Raw genomic sequence first — 12675 nt, 5'->3', positions numbered from 1 at the left:
TTGCACCCAATCACGAACCAAAACAGCTATCTGAACTCATGTCTGATTACTTTGCAATGTGGAGTTTGACCAGCTCTGGATTTAAATTGAGATGGTACCGGAAAAGTCTCATTCATGCTAATTCATACTCTTGCTTATTCATGATGGCATGGTGCCAGACGACTGCATCTCAACATCACTCATCACAATCTGGCAACTGGGGAAATATATTAGAAGCATCAGATGTGGCCAAAATAATTACGGTAATCCACGATTAAATTGATTTTTAATAATTCATTTTTATCACTACCTTGAAGAATTCGGATTTGTAACTGAACTGATTTCCCACTTACCCCTATTGTTTAGCCACTTGAGCTGAGGCTTTGGTCCAAACTTCATCAAACAACATCACTTGCTTTATCCTTTCAATAACAGAAATGATAGGTGTGTAGAGCGGAGCCTGTTTTGAGAGCAATGTCATAAAGTGAATAAAGCGTCTGTTGATGGACATGGAGGAGTGAAACGCTTTTATGTTATAGCCCCAACTCAGGTGTACGCGTCGTTTATTTGTCTTTATTTTGTGGCTTCTGTTTGGAATAAAGAAAATGTACATACTGCATATAGACGTGTTTGCAAACAGGGAAGCAAAGACTGTATTTGTGTTTCGTTGTCACCAAGCTCTACATGCGGTTTTAACAAGTGAATATTTATTCCACTTAATAAAAAATGCTGAGATACATGTCATGTACTGCTTTTCTGTCTAAAAATGCTGAGATATGATTTTTGGTCCATGTCACCCAGCCCTACTGGGTATCCAAGTATAGAATGGATCTCCTTGGTAGGACATGCTTCTTTGTCATCGCACTGGGGTAGAACGGGAAATGGCAGAGTGAGAGGAGGAAACGCTTCCCCCGGATGGCTTAGGGCCTCCCTCAAGTGGCAGCGCTACGGGGGCCCGGGGGAGGGGGGGGGGGAGCCTGTCACGGCAGGTGAGCCTGAGGTTGACCCCACGTCTGATGGATAAGGGCCCCTGGCTGAGATGACAGAACTGAACTGCTGAGGGTTGATGAAGGGCAGACAGGAAGTGATGCATGAAGAAGTATAAAGCAGCTGAAGGGATACAGGGAGCAAATTGGCTGTGAGTCTGTATTCCGTGCCTCTTAGTTTTAGGACGTATGTGTGTATGGTTGGTTCAGAGGCAGAGACAGTCATTGGATTTGTTCAACAAGTAAGTGATCTGCTGTTGCCACATACACTAATTACTAGGTAAATATGAAGACCATAGTTTATTTTCAAGCAATCTGATTTATTAATTCATGTATAGTCTTGGTAAAATGGTAAATACTTTCTATGTAATTCACTAATGTCCATTCATCTTCCAACTGCTTGTCCTGGTCAGGGTCCAGGGGCTAATGTAACTGATTTACATTATTTATACTCTTGCAAATGTACTTGAATTATTCACACACATCTTATGTCAACTGACCCTTTCGGTCAACCTAGGTTAGGTGATTAATTATAGATGACTAGGTAAGAAAAACCCATGGCAATGTATCTCCTGTGCGGCATGGCGATGATCAGCTTTTCATTTAAGAGATTCTGCTGTGTTTCAGTCATTAGCATGCAGATTATTTGGTCCATAACATCACTGGTACTGATCTTGCCTGAGCTGTCATCCTCTGAGGGAACGTTTCAGGGTTTGCGAAGGTAAGCCAATGGTGTTTCATATAGGCAGTTATGCTGTACACCTGTTGAACGCTGAACACAGGCAGACACTAGATATGATGTTGTTGGAACAACACCAGTGCATTCCCTGGACAACACTGCCACCTTTTCTCCCATCTAATCCCTACTCCCCCCACACCCCAAACCTCTACAACTTCTAGAATTACTTGATGGATTCACTGGAAATATAAAAGCAAATAAACGTGTTTTTAGCCAAATGCTGTGAATCCTAATTGTGACACAACCAATTGATTTATTGCACTTTCCACGTACGAGCATATGTGCCAATTTACTACCAATTTCCTACCAGTTAGGCAATTCATTCCTTGTGTATGCCGTGGTTTCCAAATCTTAAAATGTCATTTCTATTATTTATATTCTTTACATGTATAAATGTTTATATTCTTTTTATGACTTTCTGATTTGAACTATGACTAATATTTCCCATAACATAACAGCAAAAACTGTGTCTTATATACTAAAGGTGTATACTAAGTAACTACCACGCAATATCATACAGATATCAACAGACTCTGTCATGATTTTCTGGCAAAAAACTGCCTTACTGACACCAAGGGGGGTACGTGTAAATCTGTATAATGTACCAGATACCAAATTTGTGAAAATAGCACTAGACACTGACAAACAAGCAAAAAGTTGTTATATTAGCATTCTAAATTTGGAAATATACTTGTATATTTATTGAGTCGCTAGTTTATCTTAAAGCATGCATACAAATGGCAAAGAAGCTGACAGACAGTGACAACAATGTGCCTGTGGATGGCGCCATTCCTACCTCTCCCCTATCTAATCACCACTCCTTCCTCATCCCCAACCTCCATATCTAACCTCGCTACAGTTAATTTTTCATATCATGCAACTGTCCTTATAGGAGTACATTCACGATTCATTTTGGTGAACAAAATATTCACAGTCAACCGAAAATAAGAAGCCCTGCTTTGTGGGACTTGGCACAATGTTATTTGGGTCTGCCAGATCTGGCCTGTTCTTCCATGTGCAACCACTACCCAGCAGGTGATACAGTGATCTGATTTCAGAAGCCAGTGAATCAACGTCAGTGTCATCTCCAAATGGAAATATCCTGAAAGTGACAATCGGCTCAAGTACGACAAAGGCTTGTAAGTGTCTGTCAGTGTGTGACCTGACATTTTGAATCTGCTCTATGTCCATCCATGACCTCTTTAATTTCTGCACATATAGTTTGCTGTTTGAAGTCCTCTTCTTTGCATTTAGCTACGAATCTGTTGGAATGGCTCACTGTGCAGGTGCCCCACCACTGCTGATTGACACTTAGACGTTGGCAGCTGTGTTCTCTCAACTAAAGTCCTTAAATGTGTGAAAAATGTCCCCTCCCCATTCCTGTTCCGCCGTCGAGTCTTTAAACACCATCCTAATAAAGATACATAATTGTGCTGTATCAGTTAGGTCTGTTGACTCATCTAGCTGGAGTGAGAAACACCCACAGCCTGTTATGTCCTTTCTGAGCTGCTGCATCAGATCAGCAGCTCTCACGACACCGCGAACGGATTTAATGGTGGACACTAGTGCAGGTTTGTTCCTAAAACTCTAAGCCTGCAGCCTTGACAAATGCCTCTTTTTTCTGTGTAACTAGCCTATAATAGGACTGACCCAGAGTCATGCTTCGGCGGCTGCCTTTGCTTTTGAGTTCGGCTGTAAAAAGTGACCGCTGAGATTTCAGTTCTTTCACCTTTTTTTCTTCCAATCTCGCCGTTTGGAGGGTAATCGACGCTGTAGATTTTGTGAAGGGTTTCCTTTTTCCGGAATAGCGATGCTCATTTGGCTGATCAAAGAGGCGCATTTAGAGTAAGAGAAACTGGGGAAAAACTTCCTCCCCCTCAGTATGGAAGTGGTAAGTTTTCAGCTTCTTACTTGGTCCTGCAGTCATTTTAATTTGTTATTTGATGTGTGTGAAATCGTTTGCAGCAACTCAGCAGCGCTGAGACTGATGCTCTGCCTACTTTTCATCTAATGTTAGCGTATAGTTTAGTTTTCTCCACTTACCCAAAACGCATGCTGTTCGGCAGGATCGACAGCTCTCATGCGTCTGCCGTGACACTCGTGCTTTCAGACTCTCAGACTCATTCAAGAAATCTTACGGCAAATCTATATTATTCCATTATAAAATTAAAATGAGCTAAATCAAGAGCGTTGGAATAGTTTGCAAATCCTACCGACTATTTGCAAGGTAATAAAACTGTTACATACTTGTAAGTTTGTGCACATGTGTGCGCAGACTGGACTCGAATTTAAAATCTCGCTCCAGCCATCTGACCAAAGTTAGGTACATTATGGTAAATCCGCCACAAAGTTATGTTAACCCAGCTAACTGAGGAATCTTACTTCATGTAACCCCCCCAAGATTTCTTCGTTAACCAGATAACTTAAGCTAAATGTAAGGATTATCCTAGAAGAAATTAATGAAATAAATGCATTAATGAGCAGAGGATGTTTTAGTGGAGGAAGAGTTGCCAGTGGCCCACTCTCTGGTAAAAGTATGAGAACGGCTGTAGGAAATATGTTTTAGCAATATGCAGTGGAACCACCTCAAGTCCGCAGATTGCAGCCTAGCATGTAGCACATGTGGGCGGGGGCAGTCCACTGCCAGAACTTCTTCCTCGTGATCCGGTACCAGATGTTCCAGGTGGCCAACCTCATTATCAGATTATTGGAGGGCCCGTCGACTTGTGGAAGGAGGTATCCCAGGTTTCTCCTTGGCTGTGTGACACGGAGCCGGGCAGCCCTCTACCTTCTCAGTGTGTCCCTCAGGGTATCTGTGAGGGTTCCTTCTCAGGTGCACCTCAGGGACCAGGGTGCACAGAGCGTAATAAGGACCTTCTGATGTATACATGAAAATGTGAATATAGCTCTTCAGTGAGTTTGTGTCTGGGCTCTGGACATAATCGAGATTATATTTTTACACATATAACCATTACAAAATTATGTCAAAGTTGAAGTCAAAACAAACAAGGATTTTTGATTATTTATGCTTAGACGACATAAACCAAGCCAGGAATAACGTCCCGCCTTTAATAGTACTCTGGTCTGTGCCAGTTATTTTTGGGGCAGCGTCTGGCAGACTGGTTATGGGTGAAAACCTGGGAAGTTAACAGCTTTTGAGATGGAACAGTTGTTACCTTGAGCTCTTTGAGTAAAAATATTCAGCTGAATAAGGGATAAAATTGTCAAGGCAGGTGCCACTAAAACTATCCAAAAGTTGGAAATGTTACAACAGGGCATGGCAACAGCAACAGAGGGATGATTGATGGAGCGGCAGACGACAGACGGATGAACACGAAGGGGGAACCGGAAAAGAAAGGGACCATGAGGGGTCAAAAACAAAACAGGAAAAATGAGAACTAACTACACTAGTCAAAGAAGGTGAACAATAAGAGATGCAACAAACAACAAAATCAGGGAAAAGTGCATAACTGGGAGCAAGACTGGGAAACAAACCACAGTGAGTGACTAAGGAACAGAACAAATTCAGGCACTTAAATACACTGATAACAAGGCTAACAAAAGGCAGGTGAATGAGGAGCAGTTACGGAATAATAAAGTTACACAAAAAGTCCAAACACAGAGGAAAACCAAACAGACAGGGAACAGGTAGGAAAACAAAGAACTAACTAAAATAAACAACTGGTGAACTAAGAAAGCATAAAAAGTTAAATAATTAGTGGAGGCTGGTAACTGAGCAGCCTTGAACCCACAACAGGAAGGATGTTGGGATTGTGGCTAACCTCTTAGCCTGTTCAGTTACGGGAGCAGGGAAACACACTAGGGTGATGCTAAATGAGAGGGTCACAACAACCACTGGCCAAAATAGAGAGAACACACATGGGACAGGGCCAGACAGGCACCGATCCTGACAGGGAGAGCCAAGAAAGCATCTTCCCTGGGATGTAAAACAAAAAGGATCAAATTCGCTTGGCCAATATTATTGTGTCTGACACACAGTCCTAGTACTTGACAAAATGTCCATGATCCAAGACTCCGCAGAGACACCGACTTACGTCTCCTAAGTCATGTTACCTGTAAACGGTTCTTTAGAAGTCAAAATACGTCAAAGCACCTAAACAAAAAGACCATGAGGGGTGAAAACAAACAGGAAACCAACCAGACTGAACTGCAGACATAAACAGAACCATAAATATGCCTCCAATGTAACCGAGCAACAGAACTAGAGATAGAAAGGAAAGGAAAGGATAACATAACCACAAACACACTGCAACAACTACAGTGACAGACTACAGAACAGAGTGGGTTATGCAATACATAGATAACCGGGCTACCAAGGAAGCAGGAGTGGAACATAACCAACACAACCAATCAGCGAGACTTGGGGCAACAAGCATCAGGTGGAGTTAACTAGCACTAAGAAGCACTCAGCTAGGGAACTAAACGGACACCAAAACTAGAAAACCCAAACCCCACACTAGGGATACAACGCAAGGATAATTAAAGCAGAACCAGAACAGAACACAAGCAGGGCAAACCTAGGACAAGAAAACTAAAATAGAAAATATACACCGGGGAACAAAAATCCAATAAACACAAATAAACCGATGAAGCCTCTAGCCAGCGTCAAACCCGTGACCAGTGCTTTCACACTCTCTGACCTGCACACTTAACCCCTGGGGCTATGGGCAGTCCAGGGAGCCGGAACGACACACTAGGGCTGACAGAGAGGAAGGGGAGAAGCAGGCCGGCCAGCGATGCCTGAGGACCAAATGGAGGGTCAGGTGGCACAACACCGACCCTGACAATATCGACATGCTTAGAGATCTAGGTTTATAACCTGAAGGTTAAAGGTTTAAGTTCCAGCAAGGTTACTCACCTGAATTGTGTGAGGGTAACATCCATTCATCATCTTCTATCTGCTTATACAGATTTGCATTTGGAGCCCATCCAGGAAGTACAGGGCATTAGGCAGGGGATGCCCTGAATTAGATACCCGTCCGTTGTAGAGCGCGCACACACCATGTGCAATTTACATACATCGCATGTCAACTGACCCTTTTGCATTAGTTGGTTCCTTATAAAGTCATCTATAATTAATTTTCATGCAAATGCATCTGTTGTACAGAATGGTGATATCAATATTTTTTTGAGATTCTGGTGTGTTTCAGTAATTAGCAAGCAGATGGTTTGGTGAATTTTACAGAAGCCACTTTGCATGACTGCATGTTTTTGGACTGTGGGAGGAACACGCATCACAGTAGCCAGGGTGTCACACACAGAGAGCAGGGACAGGACTGGCAACCTCACTCGAAGAGCAGGGGCAGGACTGGCAACCCCACTCGGAGAGCAGGGACAGGACTGGCAACCTCACTTGAAGAGCGGGGACAGGGTTGCCAACCCCACTCCGAGAGCAGGGACAGTACTGGCAACCCCACTCGGAGAGCAGGGACAGGACTGGCAACCCCACTCGGAGAGCAGGGACAGGACTGGCAACCCCAGTGATGGAGGTGCTATTCACTCATCCAATGTACTAGCTAGTAAAATATTCATCTGTATTCACTGATGTGCAAAAATATAATAAAGCTACAACTGGCTGCTTTTTCATATCTAGCGCAGTGTTGCTTAGTTAATGACTCTCCCTCCTATGAAACTGAATCTCCTCTAGACAGCAGAACCCAATAGACATAAAATGTATTGCATGAACAAACGCAGTGTTCCACTTTTAACACAGCCTTCTGCTCAGTCTTCTGTCTTTCTTGATGACTTTGTGGCAGTCCCCCCCCCCCCGCCCCCCCAACCCAGTCACACGCTTGGAGCTATCGGTTTATTACTATTGCTGCATTGCAAATAATTCCTCTTCTGTTGAAATGGCGGTGTTACATCAAAATGTAGCTGCTGACTAAATCACCCGTGCGACTCGAGCCATATATATTGTTATATGTGAGGCTCCTTTTTTTACTAGAGGGTGTAGGACAAAATACAGAAGCTAAATGAAATAAGAGGGAACACAGAGACATCGAGGGATATTTAAAATGTTTATTCCGTGAGGAGGGATTACCCAGTGGAGCTGTGTGACTCACCCTCTGTCTGCTCTGCCTGCAGGGCGCTGAGGCCGCCAGGCCAAGTAATGCTGAGCTTCTCCTCGCCAATCCAGTAATGTACCAGCTGGACATCGTGCTGAAGAGCGGGAGCAACCTCGCTGTGAGGGACAGAGGGGGTAAGCAACCTGGGGGGGGGGGCGGGGCCCTTGGCTCTCTCTCTGCAGTGGGAGCCTTGGCACATTTTATGGGGTGAGGACGTACAGAACCAGCAACGCCCTCCTGGGTCGGCAGTGCAGCTAACAGGGCCAGATCCCTGCGGTTAAAGATCTGGGTTGGACTTGGTGCTGAACCATCTTGAAGCTAATCACAGGCATCCTTCCTATTGGGTAGATAATGCGCACAATGTGTCACAGGTTGGGTATAAGGTGCTATATCATGTTTTGTGCATTAAGAACTGCAGTTTGTTTTATATAATATAATACTATTTTCAGTCAGTTAAATTGCCTGAGCGCCAGTCTCTGTCCCCTCTTTGAGAACTTTATATATTTTCTTGGCCAAAAAGTTTTTGCCCGATTACTTTACATTCCCAGCTAGTTACCAGCTACGGTATAAGCAGAGCAGAGGATCATCCTTAGAATCAAAAGGCTTCATATTTTCAGTTCTGCGATAGGAGGAGAGTGAGAAGTGAAAGTGAGTTAGGGGAGGAGGAAGCTCCTCTACTCAGCTGCAATCAGTGAAGGATTACTAATGATCTACACAGGGCCTCCCAGGCTGCTCCTCAGGGCCTCCCAGGCTGCTCCTCAGGGCTCCCAGGCTGCTCCTCAGGGATCCCAGGCTGCTCCTCAGGGACTCCCAGGCTGCTCCTCAGGGACTCCCAGGCTGCTCCCCAGGGCCTCCCAGGCTGCTCCTCAGGGCTCCCAGGCTGCTCCTCAGGGCCTCCCAGGCTGCTCCCCAGGGCCTCCCAGGCTGCTCCTCAGGGACTCCCAGGCTGCTCCTCAGGGACTCCCAGGCTGCTCCCCAGGGCCTCCCAGGCTGCTCCTCAGGGCTCCCAGGCTGCTCCTCAGGGCCTCCCAGGCTGCTCCCCAGGGCCTCCCAGGCTGCTCCTCAGGGCTCCCAGGCTGCTCCTCAGGGACTCCCAGGCTGCTCCCCAGGGCCTCCCAGGCTGCTCCTCAGGGCCTCCCAGGCTGCTCCTCAGGGACTCCCAGAAGCTCCACATTTTTGCTCCCTCTCAGCTCCCTGCTACAGTCCAGATTTTCCCAAGGCCCAGTTTGGGAAACACAAATATACAGCAGGAGAGTGGGGGGGGGAGAGACAGAGACAGAGGCTGAGAGGGGACCTCACAGCGGCTGGCTGCTGTGTTTGGTCTTTACCTTCCAGCTCTTGTTCCTTCCCTGACCGTTGGTTCTGTCCGGCGTGTTTGTTTTCCTCTCCTAGTTTGTTGCATCCCAAGTGTTCTGATAAACTCCATTTATGATCAGTTTCCTTCTCTGGCAGAGCAAATTGTATGTTTCATGTGGAAGTTATGCTGGATTTCTCTGAGTAGGTATAAAAATGCATGCTAGGTGATAAATTCATCCGATGGATGGATTGAACTTTGTGCTCGTTGGTTGAGCGTGGGATAGCAGGTATCTAGCTGGTCGGCAAAGAGATCCGGGAACGAGCAGGGAAGGGCGACACAGGGACAGGAGGCCAAGCGGCACGAGCGCCAGCAAACGCCGGGCACTGCCAAGCTGCGGGCACAGCCAGCAGGAGTAGGGTGGCTGGGGCAAGTCTCAGTGATCTATGGCATGGAGAAAACTCAGGATTATATGTTTTACAACCCCTAACCACATACATATTTTGTTACATTATGATCTCGTAACAATCTCTTAAAAATGACCTATGCATTATTCACGAGTAACTTATAGCACATAATAAGATGATTTAAACAGCCTGTCAGAGCTGGTTATTCACAGTGCTGAAAAACATTCAGTTCAGTCTCCCACTGGTGTTAACTAGTGTATATTTGCTCACACTTTACTTGAGAGGATGCGGATAACTTACTTAATTACTCAGTCACTACTCAAGGACAAATCATGGACTAATAGTTTCTACACGAAATACACGAGTCATCTTGATCGAATGATGAACAAATATGGTATCAGTACGTAACTTAGACTTAGTTACTGGTTAATTAAGTAAGCGTGTATTTCTACATTATCTGTGCCCCCTCCAGTTAAGTGTTACTGTATGCTTTATATTTGGTTCTTCCTGACCAAAAATTGGGTTCCTTTTTATCGTCTCCCTGATACTTCTACCTTTCTGGGGTTCCAGCTTCTACTCGGGGTTCCAGCTTCTACTCGGGGTTCCAGCTTCTACTCGGGGTTCCAGCTTCTACTCGGGGTTCCAGCTTCTACTCGGGGTTCCAGCTTCTACTCGTGCTTCACTGTCATTCGCTGGGCCCCGGCTGCCATGGAAACGGCACCCGCTGTCACCCAGGCCCCATAACACAGCGCTCGCACTCCTGACTCCCCCGTGCAGCTGCCAGCGTGCTTGAAATGCGCCGGCTCGCTATGCATGCGGGCCGAGTGGTGCCACTACTGCACACATCCTCGTGATTCAACAACTGGCGCACATTAAATTTATGGTAAGCGGGCAGATTGTATTTTGCATCTCATGTGCCGCGTCATATAATAATATTTATATCAAACCACAAATAGCAATCCATCAGCACGAAATACAGCTTTTACAAAACTGCTGTTTAAAAATGTCAACATTCATGAATTCAGCAGAATTTTAAACAACTATTTACATTCACCTTCCATAACTACTGATCCAGTACATTGTCATGGTGAGTCCGGAGCCAACCCAGTAAGCAAGGGGACGCCCTGGATGGGATGCCAGTCCGTCACAGGGCACACAACGAGGGCAAGCTAGAGGCTACGGCCATTTGCCATCCATTTTCTATACTCGCTTGTCTAATGTGGGTGGGTGGTCTTCTTCAGCCTATCCCAGAAGCCACAGGCACAAGGCAGGGAATATCCCAGGTTGGGGCGCCAATCCATCGCAGTCTAGAAACATTAATTCACTTAAAATTGATTTTTTTAGACTGCGGGAGGAGCTGACACAGACGGGGGAAAACATTAAATGAACGCACAGACACACATACAAGGAAACCTCCAACCCTGAAGACGAGAGATGGTACCCAGCGCACTGCCATGCTGCCCTTCAGCAAAGATTTGATGCAGATGCATATATGAAGTAGGCAGTTTAAAATGCTAATGTGACACGAAAATGCAAAATAGGTATTTTGCAACGTCTGTAGCCTGAACGTTTTACATTTTTTTCATAAGCACGCCAGTGCACGTCTGGCCACTTGACTGGGTTCAGGTTTCAGTTAGGTACACACACCTGACCCCGACAGTGTACTTTGGCGGGTGGAAGCGTCAGAGCTGGCTTCTGTTGACAAGCAGCTGCCCTCCCTTGCTTGCATAAGGCATGTGGCCCCAGACCACACACTGAAATCCGGGAATGTGCAGCATCTCAGAGCTGCTTTCACACCACCTCGTTTTAGGCCGGCTGTCTGGGCTCGCGGTCCGTTTCCGTCGCTCAGTGTATTCTGCCTTAAAAAGAAGGTGTTAGACCAAATGTGTCAGGGCGAGACTGCCACGAGCAGCATCCTTTAGAATAACACACACACACATACACGTACACACACACACTCACGCCCACTCACCTCTTACCACTCCCCAGGTCCGCATCTGTTAATTACAACTAATGGAAGCGTACTTACAGTGTAAAGGAACATATTGATCTCTGGAGAAAGGCTCCGTTTCAGTGTGTTTCTTGAGCATGCAGCTTTTTGCAGTGGTACTGGACAGAAAGGACACTTTAGTTTCTCGGACTTGGCTATAAAACAAGGTTTTCTTTGTCCTTGTCTGTGATACTGGGGTGTCCTGTGAGAGAGCTAAGTACGGATACTTGGAATAGCAGTTTGCGTCTTATCGTCTGGGACGGAGCCGCACTGGAGCGCAGGCCTGTGAAGGGCTTGGAAGGGGAAACAGTCCAAAAGAGTCTGATCGTAGGATGTATTTTACGCTCGGATGAGCACTGAAAGCAGGTAATTGCAAAAGGCAGTGGTAGCTGAAGGTGAGAGCCGTATGGAGCAAGAAGATTTATAAAGCTAGGAAATAGCAGCGGCGCAGCATCATCCCGTTTACATGCACACCCTGGTGCATGTTAGCAGTACTGCACTCTGCCATGGCAATTCTGTGTTGCAATTTGACAGCACAGGATAATCGAAATGCATTTGCACTGAAGGAAAACCACATATACAAACTTTTTATCGCCTGTTGCTCTGCATTGATTTCGATGCCCAGGACATGTCTCATGTAATGTAAGGGGACACTTGTTCTCTAGTCTACCTAATACAGAGAAATGGACCTTCAAATTAACTGCACGTTTTGCATGTGTGGCACGTTTGTTTAATTATTGATTTTCTTTGATGCTCAGGGCAAGTTTGGACGATTGCTAAATCCTATATAAATTTGGGGCGGACAGTCACAAACATGGCCTGGTGGCCTATTCTGTGCCCATTATATTTAATTAAGAAGGACACCTATTCTTCTAACTTATGCTGCTTAATTTAATGTGTGTTAGGAGAAATTACATTAACCTGAGAGTTATTACAGGTGGCTAAAGATACTGTCACATGAAGGTTGTCTGGTAGAGTGCTGTGTTTGTTTGATCTTTAAATCACAAGCTTTTTATTCTGGTGAGACAATGCCTATGAAGATAAGAAGGTATATATAGGAAAAAATGCTGCGAGTTTAATGATTTATTCATCGTCAAACCAAAACAACAGGAAAGGAAGTGTCATGAATTTGATAAAGGGAAAAAAACAGCCATTATTGTATTCCACAGACATAAGGGAATGTATATGGTTTTA

General features: G+C 45.3%; 1 protein-coding gene across 1 annotated transcript in view; it reads left to right on the top strand.

Annotated features, from left to right (window-relative positions):
• The window catches only part of LOC125746073 (multiple C2 and transmembrane domain-containing protein 1-like), a 130137-nt gene that overhangs the window by 33485 nt on the left and 83977 nt on the right, over positions 1–12675 (top strand). Inside the window, 1 exon segment of the mRNA XM_049019684.1 lies at positions 7810–7924. Coding sequence (XP_048875641.1) covers positions 7810–7924 — 115 coding nt within the window.

The sequence above is a fragment of the Brienomyrus brachyistius genome, chromosome 7 (genome assembly GCF_023856365.1).
Source record: "Brienomyrus brachyistius isolate T26 chromosome 7, BBRACH_0.4, whole genome shotgun sequence".
NCBI classification, from domain to species: domain Eukaryota; kingdom Metazoa; phylum Chordata; class Actinopteri; order Osteoglossiformes; family Mormyridae; genus Brienomyrus; species Brienomyrus brachyistius.
The sequence above is the reverse complement of the archived record's forward strand: the minus strand, read 5'-3'. Positions and strand labels throughout refer to the sequence as shown.